The following is a 16,706-nucleotide window of genomic DNA, read 5'->3' on the forward strand; positions in this document are numbered from 1 at the left end:
GGGGAGGGGAGATCAAGAATAACACGTTAACCACGGGTATAGGGGTAGGGACTAGGGAGCCAATCAATAAAATTACAATCTAAAAACAATAATGTTTTTTTTATTTAAATTCTTAACCTATCTTAGTTATAATCCATTACTCTCATTGTTTAAGTTTAATAAAAAAACTGTCACTTAGTAGTCTAGTGGTATTCCTCTTTGCAGAGGTCGTAGGTTCGAATCTCACCAAAAACGAAATTGAACAATTATTATGGCTAGTCCATTGTAAAGTTTAGTCCACTCCTTCATCAACTTAGTGTAGATACCATCAATTGTTAAAATGAAAAGTTTAATACAAAGACTAAAACACAATAATTTTGGGAACTGTTATTGACACTTTACAAATACAAAGACTAAAGCACAATAATTTTAGGGAATTGTTATTGACACTCCACAAGTTTCATTTTGCACTCCAAATTTTCTATAATTAGGAAGAAAAATATAATTGTGAAAAGTGTGAAATGAGATTTTTAGAATGCTAATAACAATTTTATAATTTTATCATATTTTAATTTTTTTAAAGAGACAAGTTATGTGATAATTGATGTGTAATATATATATATATATATATATATGTATATATATAAATAGTAATTAATGTATAAGTACATCTGACGTGATAATGTGGTCACAAATAAGATTAAGATTCCTATTACTTAAAACTCCCTAAAAAAAGGGAAATTGAAAAGAGAGGGCTTGAAATTTGAGGGGAAAAATGAAACACTGGAGAGAAAATAGTGTAAGCAAAATCATACAAGAAATAGTGGTTTTTTTTTTTTTTAATAAATGACATTATCTTCAGTTTATTAAGGAGAGATGATGGATTTAGTTTCTCAATAGACTAACAATAATATAGTTTAAACTCGTATTTAATAAAAATAGAATTTAAAACCCCTTATTTATTAGAAAAAAAATTTTAAATTGAAAAAATTAAAAGGGAACCGGCATCCAGCCCCACCCAGCTACAAACATTCAAAATAAAAGAAAGAGGAGAGAGAGAATGGCGAGAAGAGTCTGAGATTTCAAAACGCAAGAGAGAGAAAGTGGGAAGAAAGAAATAGATAGAGAGACAGAGTCTAGAGAGAGAAAGCAAGCTTCTCCCACATTTCCTCTTTCTTTGTCTTCCTTCGCTCGCAGTTTCGTTCTGAATCCCCCAATTTCAGTTTCCCTCAGGTCGAAACCAACGATAGAGAGAGCGCAGAGAGACACACCCACACCAGACGAGATCGATTATTTTGGTTCCGAATTCCCAATTCCTAGGGTTTGAATCAGATCCGTCGGTCTCCCCCTCAGATCTTTGATCCTCAATCCTCTGCTGCGATGGAGGCGATCGAGGAGTTGTTGCAGCTATCAGACTCGATGCGGCAAGGCGCCGCTATACTTGCCGACGAAGATGTTGACGAGAACACAACCTCCTCTCGCAGGGCTTCCAGTTTCCTTAACGTCGTCGCTCTCGGCAATGTTGTAAGTCAACTAATCCTCTTTCGATTCCATTCTTTTGCACTTTGATCTCTTTGAATCGGCTTGCTCTGACGCAATCGGAGATCTTTGAATCTACGTAGCGTGTTTTGATCTTCTTAATTCGTATTTCTTATTTGATGTGGGTTAGCCTGAATACTCTGTTTGTTTGTCTCGCTAACTGATAACTGGAAATCATGTCTCCCAGAAGACAGGATATATTGAATCTGATATTGAAATGGTTAATGGAGTTTGATTTGAAGAATGAGCACCAAACGCGATAATGATATTAAATTCTTGGGCAGTTCTTGGCGATCTGCATCTACTTTGCGTCCATGATTCGCCTTACTTTGTCGCACTGCATTAACTGAAGAAATTTACATTCAGCAGTTTTCACTGCTGTTATTGTAATTTGTTACAGTTTCCTTATGATTAGGGAAAAAACTCTCTGTTATTTGACTTGTTCTCTTGCTGTGCTTATAGTGTGCATTGTCATGCGTGTGTGGATACGTGCATTCTGCATGTGTGTCTGCATACGATTTTATTTCCATGGCTTATAAGCTACGATTAACAGCTTGAAGATGAATTTACATTTTGAAAAACATTATGTTTAAATATCATCGTTCTTTAGGTTTGGAATTAATCTTCTACTTGTCCATACTGAGCTCACTATCTGGAGATCCTGATATATTTTTCTTTTTCTCATGGTTGTTATTGTCAGGGTGCGGGTAAATCAGCAGTTTTGAACAGTTTGATTGGACATCCTGTTTTGGTAAGTATGATATAATAGATAAGTTTTGCGTGGTATGTGACTAAATAAAAGCTCTATTTTATTCTAAAGTATGTTTCTCTTCTCCTTCCAGCCAACCGGTGAAAATGGTGCTACTCGAGCTCCCATTAGCATTGATTTGCAGAGGGATGGTTCTTTGAGCAGCAAATCTATTATACTGCAGATTGACAATAAATCTCAACAAGTTTCTGCCAGTCAGTAACTACATTTTTGTGTTCTTACATTAGTTCAAGTTCATGTTTGACTGTTTCTTGTTTTTGGATATCTTTGGTCAACATTAGGAATCCCCTGTTGAATGGCTCTTAACTCATGCAGGGCTTATACTCAGTTGAAGCCTATGTGATATTAGGAATACCTCATGATGTATTGGATACATAATGTGTCATAACCATGATAATCTCATCCTTATTCTGTCAACTTTAAACTTTAATGTGCTTCTTGTTCTGCAGGTGCTTTACGGCATTCACTGCAAGGTAGGCTGGGTAACGCTACAGGAAAAACCCGAGATGAAATTAATTTGAAACTACGGACAAGTACAGGTTAGTTCAATTAATACCTAGCTTCCAAGCTCTTCACTCAGTAGTTAATGATACGTGGTTGGTTGAAATTTTATGGTTACTAATATGATTTTTATTGCAGCCCCACCCCTCAAATTGATTGATTTACCTGGGCTTGATCAACGGATTATGGATGAGTCTATGGTATGTAATTGTTTGCAGTTTTAGACCGTTAGTTTCACTGGGACTTTGGTTAGGTTTACTTGATGTCTCAGTGGCGACCACTCTCTTTACTGAATTTAAACTTGTTACTGAAAATGAAATTGTTAAACTTTTGTAGATTAGTGAATATGCTGAGCACAATGATTCAATTTTGCTCGTTATAATACCTGCATCTCAAGCACCTGAAGTTGCTTCATCTCGAGCCCTCAGAGTTGTCAAGGAGTACGATGCAGATGGTAAAAACATTTCTATTTAGTTTGTAAGACCCTTTTTCCCTACTCTAGGGAGTGGGTTGCTGAAATGTTGCTTTTATTCTTTGATCTCTAAATGTTTTAATAATTATCAGGCCTTGTTGGTAATGCTGCATGTTAGAGTTCCTGTACATTAATTGAACCCCATCCAATATCATTTCTTCAACCCCACCCACCCCCACCCCACCTCCAAGAAATTGTTTTATTATGGTGTTCTGTTTTGTTGTTTGAAGTGATTGAACAGATGATCAAATGTGGATTACAGGTACCAGAACCGTTGGTGTTATTAGCAAGATAGACCAAGCTGCTTCAGATCAGAAATCACTTGCTGCAGTCCAGGCACTTCTGTTAAATCAAGGGCCATCAAGGGCATCTGATATTCCTTGGGTTGCTTTGATAGGTCAATCGGTTGCAATAGCTTCTGCACAGTCTGGAGGTTCTGAAAGTTCCCTAGAAACTGCCTGGAGGGCTGAAAGCGAAAGTCTGAAGTCTATTTTGCCCGGAGCTCCTCAAAGTAAGCTAGGCAGAATAGCCTTGGTGGATGCTCTGGCACAGCAGATTCGTAGCCGTATGAAAGTTCGACTTCCAAACCTCCTTTCTGGGTAATTTTTCGCGAATTCTGTTTATCTTGTTTTATAATATTCTTATGCATTTCTCATATTATTCAAAACACACAACTTTAGGATATGTTTGGTCCATTTCACAAAATGGTCTCTTCTGAACTGGCTGTTGTTGAAGTATCAGAGACTTGAACCTAGCTTCCACAAGATGAAAAATCCCTGGCTTCTTTAAAAATGAAGAAAAACTTAGCCCACCTACCAATTGCCACCCGTTCCCCTCTCTGTCCACTTCTAGGGAGATGGGCCCAGTCATTGTCACGTCATACCTCCTATTATTTCACTGTGTGGAGACTTTTTGCTGCTGTTTGGTCAGGGTTATTTTCTTCTTGGTACCTCGCTCTCTTTTTTGGGATATATCTGGAGTTGTGGATCTGTTTTTCTACTGATCGACTCCCTCCCAGATGCTTTGTGGGGATATTTTTTAGTACCTTTACTAATTATGAGATCACACTTGGCCATTCCACTTGCATTGACCTCATAAGTTAGCTCAATCAACACTTTAATGTATCTGTAAGTGTAGGACGTGAAAACCTACTGATCGAACTACTACCTTGAATAATATACGTTCCCTGCTTCAACTGTGGTAATTTCTTTTCCTTCCATATTAATTCGTCAGTTTCAACTTAATAGTTCTTGTTACTCTTTTTCCAGGTTACAAGGGAAGTCTCAAATAGTTCAGGATGAATTAGTGAAGCTTGGTGCGTCTATGGTGCAGAGTGCTGAGGGCACCAGATCTCTAGCTTTGGAGCTTTGCCGTGAGTTTGAGGATAAGTTTCTCCAACACATTACATCTGGTGAGGTGAGTTCTTTTAGTTAAATGGTCGACTTGTGTGTGCTAAGTATTTTTGTGATATATACCTTTGTATTTCCTTCAAATTATTGATTACAAAAAACTAAAAAAGGAATTAAATAGTTCATAACCTCATGTAAGAAAGGTGGATGAGTGGCAACAAGATAAAATTCCGCTGAAGCTAAAGTCCCACCTTAAAAATGTGTATTTATTTTAAAATCTTGTAATGTACTGGGCTGTCTTTTTCAATGGAGAAGTTTGTCTGATCATTGTCGGACTTTGAGACCTTCTTGAAGGTAGGCTTCAAATCTCATAATTTACTCCTTGCTTTGGGTTTATACATGCAGTCCCTATCAGTTGGTCATTCAATTTGTTTTTTTATTTCCATTGAAATGGATCATAAATTCCATTAGGTTCAATTTATTTTTCAGGTTAAACTGGTCTGTTTGTTAATACTTTACGTGGTTTATCACATTTCATTACGAATTTGTGAGTAGTTGAATCTTTTAGGGTATATAGTACTATTTAGTTTCCTATTACGAAGTAGAATGTTTCTGGTTTCTGAAATAGAATGTTTCTGGATTATTAGTTCATGTGGTTTTAAAACTTTTTATGCAGGGTTCTGGATGGAAAATTGTTGCAAGTTTTGAAGGAAATTTTCCAAATAGAATAAAACAACTCCCATTAGACCGACATTTTGATATCAATAATGTGAAGAGGGTATGTTTTGTCATGGTCTTGTTTTTCTGAGGTTTAAAATTTCTTAACTTCACATGACCTTTTGCTATCATTCTATATCAGATTGTGTTGGAAGCAGATGGTTATCAACCATATCTCATATCCCCTGAAAAGGGGTTGAGATCTTTAATAAAAGGGGTCTTAGAGCTTGCAAAAGAACCATCACGACTCTGTGTGGATGAGGTATCCTAGCTATGTCTCTGCTTCTGCACTTGTTTGAATTCCATGTACCTTTTCTGTTTTCGAGCGTACAGAAGGCTAATGTTTCCCTTCATTCTTTCCTTAGCTTCTTATTGAGTTAATTATAATTTGATTTTCTGTGGCTGGAGCCATTGAAATTACGAAATCTTCTATGTTGACCCTTTTTTGGGTCTTTAAGATTGTATTTACAGTATGCTTTCTGTTGTAGACATCATTCGCTCCAAACTTCCTTGGGTTTTTTTTCTAATATCAAACAATAATGATGGCACCTGTCTTTTATTATTTGATATGAATGATTGGAGGGCCTACAACTAAAATCATCCTTCACTGCTGTTTGATCATATGGACAATTGTCTGCCACGTCTCCAGTAAATGATTGATGATGAGTTCTTTGTTGATTGGCTAAACAGGTACACCGTGTCCTGGTAGATATAGTTTCTGCTGCTGCAAATGCTACACCAGGTCTTGGAAGATACCCTCCTTTCAAGAGGGAGGTATGCTACCTTAAATATTGTGCAGTCTTTTGGTGTTTAGCTCTGTATTTTACACCATGATTATGCAGTCTTTTGGCGTTTAGCTCTGTATTTTACACCATGATTAATACAGTGAGTAAATTCTGTACTGCTTAATTTCTTTTCATCAATTTCTTTCAAGGTTGTGGCCATTGCAAGTACTGCATTGGATGCGTTTAAGAATGAATCAAAGAAAATGGTGGTTGCACTGGTAGATATGGAGCGTGCTTTTGTGCCTCCTCAACATTTCATTCGCTTGGTGCAAAGGAGGTAGTCTTTTTGTTTGACTGTTGACACATAATGCCAGTTTCAGGCACAAACTGTTTTAAGCTTCTTGCATGTGCACTCAATTCCTTATAATTGCAGTGTTATGGCATGTTTAGTAGATTTTTGCATGTGCAGATGGATAATCGAAGTGGACACCTTAATATCGTACAGTTTTTAAGAGTTTATAGAAAGTCTGGCTGCTCATGTTGGCACACACATCATGTCCCCATGGACTAGTTTATTAAAATTGTTTTTTTTTTTAGTCAGTATTGTGATGTCTATTTATGCAGCTTGTTATATAATATATTTATTCTTGGTCTATTACAGGATGGAGAGGCAGCGTAGAGAGGAAGAAGTGAAAAATCGATCTTCAAAGAAAGGACAAGAGGCAGAGCAAGCAATAATGAATCGGGTATGGGACTGACTCTTTGTACTATGTAAACTGCCATTAGTGAAATGAAAATATTAAGTAGACATGAATTTCGTTTACATATAGAGTGCTAATTTCTCAACCCTGAATTATCTAAGCTGTTTGCTCATACTCTCCATTATCCATTTTTTCAGGCAACTAGCCCTCAAACAGGAGCTGAACAAGCTGGTGGTAGCATGAAATCAATGAAGGATAAGGATAAATCTGGTAAGGACGGCAAAGATGTGCAGGAGGCAACTGGTTTGAAGACTGCAGGTCCTGATGGCGAAATAACAGCAGGTTTGTATGCAAATGCTTGCACCTATTGACTTCTTGGAACAGGGTTTGTGTGAAACAGTTTTATTTATTAATATCTTTGGGAAACAGTAGGTCTGCTCCTGCCAATTTTTTTCTTGAGTTTTCCTAATTGAATGCCCTTTTAAGTGGTATTTAAAATTTTTCATTTAGCTAAACACCAATACATACTATATGTAAACAGTTTTATTTTATTGTGCAACTTAGAATTACCCATGGTAACATTTCATGGAGGTTTTCTTCTTCTGTGCATGTTTTTAGTGCATCGTGCTGAACTTAGAATCCTCGATAAATATTTGGCAATTAGCAGGGCAATTACTTAATTTTTTGTCTAAAGTTTTGCAAAAATGCATGAACATATTCTTTCGAGACATTTGAGGGTCACCCAGGAAATGTTGAAACATACATGGCAGGTCTTTTATGCTCTAATTCAATTGCCCGTCTCTTAATTCGTAATTGATGAAAATGATGATATAAACTGTGATAAATTTGAACTCTGAAAATCCACTGTACTTCAAGATAGTGTAATTAATCAAGGAAATGTACTGTGTGATTCTGGTCATGTATTGGTTTTTGCCTTTTCTTTTCAGAACTTCACATTAGTATGCTAGGTGAAAGAAATGACTAAATTTTAATTTGGACACCATCTTGGGTTGGTTTGAATTGACGGGGGTTTGCTTAACCATGTAGTTCTCTGAAGTTCTATAAATTGCATGTATTAATGCTGAAGTTTCCAACATCTGCAGGTTTCTTGTATAAAAGAAGTGCCAAAACTAATGGGTGGAGCAAGCGATGGTTTGTTTTGAATGAAAAGACTGGAAAGGTTTGTAAAATTACACTCATATGCCTGATAAATCCAGGCTTATATAACAACAATGGATTATGGTGTTCCGATGGATATGATGCATCAAATAGGTGACATATGCCTTTGTATATTTTGATATGCATGAAGTTTAAGGCAGTGATCATTTTGAGTTTGTTTAAACTATTATTATTTTATTTTGCTTGTGTGTGGGGTTTGTACAATTTTGGTACATTGTAAATCTTCTGTTTACAATTTCTTGACATGTTAATTGAGTTTGTTGTAAAAATGCTGAGGTATCATCTTTTAAAAAGCCCTACGCCGGTTTACATCTATTTCAAAGAAATAAAGAACAAAATAAAGTTAGGAGTTAGTTATGCCTCATATCCGTGAAGAAAATAAAAAGAGTTGTGCTTTGTTGGAGTCTTGATCTCCATCAGAAATTTTTCTATGCCTTCAAAATTTCTTGAATCTCTCTCAAGTCATCAGTACCAAAAGATCTTTTTATTATAAGCTTCCTTTCATCCATTCAATGTCCGATTTAATTTGGTGGCACCCAACCAACCTCTGGGGAGAGAAAAGTGAATGACATTCATTCGTGTTGTTTTTTTAATTCAATTTTTTATTTAGTTTATGTATATTATTTTTTTTTTTAACATAATACAATTCTTGAAATGCAACTCACCTCCTTACTGGGAGCGGGGAAGGCGTAGTGGTCAAAATAACCATTTTCTTCATCCAACTTTTCTCGTAATGCATACGTTCATGTTTGCCTGATTCTCCTTAGTGATTGCACTTAGTCTGATATGTTCTCAATGCTTTTGTTTTTTATTTATTTTTAATTTTTAAAGTCCAAATAAGGCAGTGTCTTCCGCTGTGCTAGCTTGCAGATTATATACGTGTTGCCAGATGTTGGAAATGGTGTTTGTTTGCTTCTTACATTATCTATCTTTATTTCACTTCTGAATTCTGGATTGTGAATGTGTTGATGTTATTGATGCTGCTTTTACACTTGCAAATTGTTATGTGGATATGCCTTGACCCTTGCTTTATTTCATAGCTTGGCTACACCAAAAAGCAAGAGGAGAGACACTTTCGTGGTGTCATCACTTTGGAGGTATTGGAATCCCTCAATGCCTTGCCTCTTCAAATTTCATATGATTTAGTTATCATACTGCTACTTCTTGTACTTGCATAGGAAGTCCCCTGGAAGGCATATATAGTGTAACCGAATGACTAGAAAGTGATGTTTTGATGCCAAATTTTTTCTTTTGAATGTGTTTCCACAAGGTTCTACGCTTCCATTTTAACTGGGCTTGAGATTAGCATATGCACATGGTTTGAGCTTTAGGAAACCAAGTTAATCCCTGAAAGTATGATAGAAGTTTAGAATAGTGAAATCGTATATAGACCTAAATGCTTGCCGGGGTTAACAATGTGACCAGCATTTATGGTAATGTAAATTTTGTCGTCTCTGTAGTCTTCTTATCATATGAGCAATACTGATGCACTTGCATATCAATTTTGTCATCTTGGTGCATGCACAAAAGCATTATATTGAACATGTCAAAACACCATGTATGTGCATGTTAACGGTAGCCAGCACACCATTCAGTATAACAGTATGATGCTGCAGTCCAGTTGCGGCAATGACCAAGCCCATGATTGTTTTGCAGGAGTGTAATATTGAAGAGGCTTCAGATGAGGATGAACCACCTCCATCAAAGAGTTCAAAGGACAAAAAGTCAAATGGACCAGAAAAATCACCCAGCCTTGTGTTTAAGATAACTAGTAAAGTTCCATATAAAACTGTTCTGAAAGGTAGATCCCCGTTTTTTGGTCGTTGTAGTCGTCTGCCAGTGGCTTCACCCAGTCTCTTGCATGAGTTCGTTATCATAATCCTAAAATCCATTTTTATTGCAGCACACAGCGCCGTTGTGCTAAAGGCAGAGACTGTGGCAGACAAGCTAGAGTGGATAAATAAGATTGGAAAGGTTATTCAACCTTCTAAAGGACTACCCAGGGGTGCATCAACTGAAGGTGGTCCTACAATGCGACAAAGTCTTTCTGATGGTTCTCTTGTGAGTTGCTGACTTCGATAACTTTTATAATTGTGATATTATGAATGGATGCTTGTGTTTATGTGTGAATATCAGTTGTGAATTTTGTTATTTTGTTTTTTATTCTTTTGGTATCTGCAGAGGCTTACCTATATCTTTGTAGTTGCGATTCCTTATGGCTACGTTTGGGTGGCGGATATCCAAGTTCCAAGGGATTGGGCTCAAGTAGCAAGAAATGGATCGCAAAAAATTAGATACGAGGGATTAGAAAAGCCCTCCATCAGCAATGCAAAGGCATGTAAGAGGGATTTGCAAGTGACACCTTCCAGTAGGATTTTTTTGCTATTCCCTCTCATCTACCTTTGTAATGCTCATGGAGGGAGTTTCAAATCCCTCCTATCTAATTTTTTGTGATCTCAATTCCTTGGGGCTTGGAAATTTCTCTTGCAAACATAGCCTGTGTCAATTTTCCACAGTAATATTGTGCACATAGAAAAATATGGGAATGGGTATGGTATGTGTATTATTCGGCAACTTTGTTAAAAACGTACATTAAAAAAGTTGGTTTTTTTATTTTTTTAATTTTTAATTTTCATAGTTTAGTTTTCTGTTAAAATACGTAAATTTTATGTGTATTATTAAAAAATAAGCCTAATAACTTGTATTAAATATGAAAAGTATGTGTATCATACCGTGAAGTTCTTAAAAACATGAAACGTGCAATTTAAGACCTGTAGCCTTAGCCTTGTATTTCTGAAGTGTCAAGTTGTCTTATCAACCTATTTTTAGGATACAATGACTCGAAGACCTGCTGATCCTGAGGAAGAACTCCGGTGGATGTCTCAAGAAGTTCGGGGTTATGTTGAAGCTGTATTGAATAGTTTGGCTGCTAATGTCCCTAAGGTAAGCGTGGAAGGTTGGCTTTGTATTTGTCGTACTTATGATTGGACATTTGGAAAATGCTTTAATGCAATTTGTTATCGGTTGAGCAGGCGGTTGTTCTTTGCCAAGTTGAAAAGGCGAAGGAAGACATGTTAAATCAGCTATATAGCTCTGTCAGGTTAACTTGATATTTACTCTCCTTTTAGTTATATAGCTGTCAGGTTAACTTGAAAAGGCAAAAGGAAGACATGTTCAATCACCTATATAGCTCATGTTATTTGTGTCGAATAGTAATTATGTTTGATAAATATTTTCATTTTCTGTGGGTAGTGCTCAAAGCACAACAAAGATTGAAGAGCTGCTTCAAGAGGATCAGAATGTGAAGGGTAGGAGGGAACGCTACCAGAAACAGTCACTACTCCTTTCCAAACTAACACGCCAACTCAGCATTCATGACAACCGAGCGGCTGCTGCATCCAGCTATTCTGTTGGTGGTGGTGCACAGGGTATGCAATAGCAAATGTTATTATTTTGTTTTTGTTTGATTATAAAATGGATAGTGCTATTCACACACCCATTTTTACCTCCCACACACCTTTGTTAATTTTGGCCATTGATCTTCCATTCATTCGATGCCAATGGCCGAAAATTGAGAGGGGGTGTGAGAAGTAAAAATGGATGTGTGGATGGCTCTATCCTATAAAATTATATAATCCGAGACTTGCTTATTCTTGAGTAGATGAATATATAAATGATAGAAACTGCTTATAATTGGTGAGGTATTTGGCCAACCTGACCTTTATAATTTTAGATTTCTTTTCTTTTCTTCTCACCTGGAAAGAACCGAGAGTATTTGACTGTGAAATTCTTATGCAAATACTTGCCTTTTCTAAGTTTATAACAATGGGGGACCTTAATGTTGATCGAAACTTTACCTTGGTACTTTGACTTTATTTACATGGCAATTTATGGAAATTGTATGTTACTTTTGCAGAAAGCATGTCAAGATCTTCGTCCAGTGGTGCATCAGGTGATGACTGGAGATCCGCCTTTGATGCCGCCGCAAATGGTCCAGTTGACCGTAGTTCTTCATTATCTAGATCTTCGTCTAATGGTCACAACCGACATTATAGTGATCCAGCACAAAATGGTGATGTGAACTCTGGTCTAAACTCTGGTAGCCGTCGTACTCCAAATCGGTTGCCACCTCCACCGCCAGGTTCTTCAGGCAGCAGATACTTTTAGATGTGCGACCAGACTGATTAATTGATGATTTATATATTCCCTTGCATTCTTGGTGGATGAGGCTGCTCCGCCCTACTCTATGATTTTTCTAGTAGAATATCCATGGGCGGCGAAGAGAGAGGGTGTGTACATAGAAGATTACATTCCTATCAGGTTCTTGCAGCTTTCCCGGGTATCACAAGGATGTATTCAAGGCATACTTGAAAACACTTATCGTGTATTCCTCTATTCAATTTTTCTTTCTGCTCGTAGCATTTTCCTTTTCCTTTTTTTTTTTTTTGGTCCATTCATTTTTGGATACTAAAGCTGTATTTGCCTGTCATGATTTTGATTTTTGATACGTATGTTCAAGCTTTGATGGGTTTGTAACATTTGGATCTTGATTGTCCTCTTTAGTGAGGGATGGATGATGGATAGACTAAAGCTTAACGTTATATATTTGGTCTCAGGCGCTTCAGCCTTTCCAGTTTATGATATTTCTTCCCATAATGGAGGATTGGTCCAATTTATGATATTTGTTGCAACTGTCTTTATGATATTTTAATGCAACTATGTTTAGCTAAGTTTCCGAGTGAAAATCCATACCGTCTCCCGGCTTGTTGAGGGAATCTCCGTCCTAGCAACAGCAATGTGGGATGTTTTATGACAAAGGTTACCTGTTGGAGTTTTTTCATTACTTTTTACTCTCTCCTCACTATTAATTTAAAGAAAAACTAATGAAGAGTTAAAATTTTTTTTTTTTTTAATGAAAAATGACAAATAAAAGTGTAGTAAATAGTATCAGGGAAGGTAAAAAAATGGTTTATCGTTAAAAGTGAACAGTATTGGTAGCGTTTCGTAAAAACTTCCTCTTTTAAAACTTCCTTAATTTAATCCATCGACTGTCAGTTTCTTTACCATTTATTTTTACTGTTACCCTTTGCCATTATACTTTTTGTGGTCAATTCACCAACCCACCCACAAATTTCTTAATTGTTGTTGCCTATCTTTACTAAAGGGATGCGGCACATAGTAAAAAAGAGAGGAAAAATGGCTTGAAGAGTTCTCTATATTATTCCTTATTTCTTATGTCTTTATTTATAGTAAACAATAAGGAGAGAGAAAATTACTCTCCAAGTTGTATAACTTGTACAAGGAAATATCTTCTAGATTTCATAGATTCTATACCAAGTCTACTACAGATTTACACAATAATATCATATAAATATATTCACAACACTCCCCTTTGAGTGGAAATACTCAAGTAGGAGCATCAGTTCTTTAGGCAAACGCAGAAGCAGTTGATGAAATCCTTTCATCTAGTCAGCACTATGAATGAATGCCAAATGCGAGTCTCAAAAACAAACGGGAGAATGCATATGTAGTAAAACTCACAAAACTTGACTATGGTAAAACCTAAGGTGAGATAAAACTCATAGTGTAAGGGGAAAAGTGAGAAGTTGCACTAAGTCAAAACTAAACGCCTTCAAGACGCAAGCAAAATGCACACCCTTGCACATAAGGGTATGACTAGCTTAGGATCATACCTCGTTAAAACCTAGTCAGGTAGCAAAAATACCAGTGGGAAAAATGCTCCTAATTTTAAGGAAAATAGTACATTAAGGTCAATTGAGTATATTTCTGGATACTCTCTGAGTTGCATAACTTCCGAGTGAGAACAACAAGCACTACAAATGAGATAGTTACGCATACCAATTCATTGGATAAGTTTTTGGAAGGTAAACTTCGGTAGTGACTTCGTGAAGAGGTTGGCAAGGTTCTCATGGGTTCAGATTGCTTGACTTCAATCTTCTGATGCTTTACTGATGTGATGAGTGCGCAATGTGCTTGGTGTTGACTTTGTTGATGTATCATGTATTGTTCTGGTCGATTCATGTGGCATTGTCTCCATATATTGGCGTTGGGACTCATTGATGGGTGAAAAAATCGTAGGTACTTAAAATATCAAATATGCTTAACAAGAGCTTTGAACCATGTCTTTCACTTGTAGTGTTGTGAGGTGTGGTGAGTCTTGGAAAGATTCGAAGATTTCACAACTAGGCTCTACACCTGGACCTCCAGAAAATTGTAGTATCTCTAATGTTAAAGGCATAACCATTTGGGAGTCTGCCTTGTGTGGGTTTGTTAAGTAACCGGTGTCAACACAACAAACAAGGCAAGTATCATTATGAGGATCATGGGGGTTCAATTTGCTCGGGATGCATACGGATAAGCCTCCGTAGTACCTTCAAGGGAGTGGAAAAATATCTTTAGTGCCAATTCAATGGCTAAGTGTAGGCGCAATACTGTAGCTTTACCAACAAATCAACAACGAAGAAGATGTCTTGTTTAATGCAATAAGTTGTTTACATCAAAGCGAAAGTTGAACTTAGATATGGAATTTTGAATTCCACAACCTCTTCAAGGTCTCATTTGCATCTAGCGTATGAATGATCATGGGTGTACTCAAAAGCAACACCTGTTGGACGTGGTTCGACTGATGGACTAAGACACAAACGACTTTTCCCAAGATCATTCATCTCAAATTCCTTCTTCAGGTTCGAGGTAGTTTTCTCAAACTCTTCTACAGTCTATGAGAGATTCATGTCATTGACATAAGTTGTAACTTTAGCAATTTGGAGAATGACATTTTAATTTAACACGCCACCATAGTTTATTGATTATTCATATCATAATCACTTAGACGGGTATATCACATCTGCCCGAATTGTTTCAAACTGTAAAGTGAACGCCTCAAATGAGTTGAAAGGTGTTCCGTGGTCTAAACAAGTTGAATCAGTTCATGTAACTTTTTGAGAACTTACATGTAAATCTTCATATCAATATTCCCATGGAGAAATCCTATAACCAATTCATGTGCTATAATCAATCACAAGGCGTTTAAGAGAAACCTTGCACCATAAGACGTGCATTATATTGCACTATTTCATTCATCTCATTATACTTCCTTTCCCACTTATAATATAACATGATTAGATTGGGCAACGTAGGAACGACATGTCCAAACAACCTTTGATAAGGAACCTAATTCAACCTGAATTGTAATTTCAGTTGGGTCCAAACACTCTTTGATAAGGAATCTAATTTCAACCTGTATTGTAATTTTAATAGGTCAATTAGTTCTACGTCGTCACTAATCAACGGAATGCAGTTCGATATCGTCGTTTTTCATTTATATTGGTAGTAACCATATAATTGAAACATCATCGATGCTAATCTCACTCCAATTTCATATACTGTCCCTAAACTAGTATACTGGACCAAGAATTTCAATTCTCGAGAGTAATCCAAATTAATTTCATGAGATGAAAATAATTGATACAACGATCGAATATGGATTCATTTTGTGCCTTATTCTTTCTCTTCAAAGGAAGTGATCACACAAATCAAGTGATATGTTGCGCTTTAGGCCATTGATAGGTTGATTGGCTATCCGTTGGTGTACCAGGCCATCCAATAAGGAAGACCAACCATCCTTCAGGGGTAGCACACCCCTTCGGGATGTTAACTCGATGTCTGTTAGGTACGTCTATTCTTGCAGGTATGTTTGCACTGGTATATGATCTCGTATCTTTAGCTAGTTTAGAGAAATGTGTACAGGGTAACATTCTCAAAGCCAAAATACATCGCACTTGCTAGAACACAAGATAAAGCACCTGCGTACATCCAACAGTCCAAGTAAAAAGATAGGTTGACGTCAACTAGCTGTTAGATCTTTTGTTCAATTTTATTTTAAAAAACGTAAAAATAGGTATTAAAAATATGGCTAATTGGTTCCACCTTAACACAAATCTCGCTAATTGGTTTACAACCTTACACGTGTCATATCCGAAATATTTGCTGATATACATCTTATTAAAATTGTTCCATAAAATAATTTAGATAAGTGTAATAATAGTTTAATTAATACAGTAAAACCTCAAGAAAGTAAGTTGGGACCAAACCAATTTTTTAATTTTAAGGAGGTATTACTTAATAGAGATGTAGTTAAAAAAAATTATTTGTTGACTTATATATCCTTAATGAGTGTTCTATTTTCTGAAAAAGATTCTTGAAATGACCGTATGCAAATACCAGAAGTTTCATGATAAGAAGCTATAAACATGTTAGAGAAGTAACAAACATTTTGGCTTCAACAAGAAGGTGTCAATGTTGACGAAATATTATATACATGCAAGCTCAAAAACACATAAATTCTAAAAACTAAAGTATTGTCCCAAACAACTTTAAAGAAATATTTTAGTCCATCTTAAACTTTTATTTGTCATATTCCATATTGTTATACCCATTGCCAACTATTACTATGTGAATATGTGTTTCCTTAAGATAGGATTAAAAAAATTTATTTATTACAATGTGAAGTGTAAAGTTTATTCTTATACAAAACGGTACCAAGTTGGGACATGAACTTTTTTATGAATTTAAGGAAGTTATTATTTTATAAAATATTACCGTATAATGATTTTACTATATAAACAACATAATAGTTGATGTGTGAGTTTTGTACCATAATATGCCTCAATATGCTAAAAAGTAATTAAATGTTGAGAGGAACAAAATAGTCTCTGCACCATTGGAGATGACAAATTATAACCCGACACTATTCTA

The 16,706-nt window shown here is 36.2% G+C and overlaps 1 protein-coding gene across 1 annotated transcript; it reads left to right on the forward strand.

Annotated features, from left to right (window-relative positions):
• Window positions 1–1,040: 1,040 nt before the first annotated feature.
• On the forward strand, window positions 1,041–12,202 carry LOC125475685 (dynamin-2A-like). Its single transcript, XM_048580729.1, has 22 exons — window positions 1,041–1,503; window positions 2,219–2,269; window positions 2,361–2,481; window positions 2,737–2,826; window positions 2,927–2,988; window positions 3,125–3,242; window positions 3,523–3,859; window positions 4,529–4,676; window positions 5,286–5,387; window positions 5,469–5,588; window positions 6,017–6,100; window positions 6,261–6,388; window positions 6,713–6,797; window positions 6,950–7,094; window positions 7,856–7,932; window positions 8,972–9,028; window positions 9,588–9,732; window positions 9,835–9,992; window positions 10,761–10,874; window positions 10,964–11,031; window positions 11,184–11,359; window positions 11,848–12,202. Exons 1-22 carry the CDS (start codon window positions 1,360–1,362, stop codon window positions 12,096–12,098), a joined length of 2,781 nt encoding a protein of 926 aa, XP_048436686.1. The 5' UTR covers window positions 1,041–1,359; the 3' UTR covers window positions 12,099–12,202.
• Window positions 12,203–16,706: the final 4,504 nt, after the last annotated feature.

Source organism: the organism of the source record quoted next, unplaced genomic scaffold, assembly GCF_019419815.1.
Source record: "Pyrus x bretschneideri cultivar Hongxiangsu unplaced genomic scaffold, Pyrus_bretschneideri_v1 Contig16, whole genome shotgun sequence".
In the NCBI taxonomy this organism is placed as follows: Eukaryota; Viridiplantae; Streptophyta; class Magnoliopsida; order Rosales; family Rosaceae; genus Pyrus; species Pyrus x bretschneideri.

Bases quoted from the DNA above. Each gene is read 5' to 3' on its own strand.
- LOC125475685 (XM_048580729.1), top strand. From the start codon at position 1,360: ATGGAGGCGATCGAGGAGTTGTTGCAGCTATCAGACTCGATGCGGCAA. The intron at 2,989-3,124 runs GTATGTAATTGT...AAACTTTTGTAG, and splicing joins GGATTATGGATGAGTCTATG to ATTAGTGAATATGCTGAGCA. The intron at 5,589-6,016 runs GTATCCTAGCTA...TTGGCTAAACAG, and splicing joins CACGACTCTGTGTGGATGAG to GTACACCGTGTCCTGGTAGA.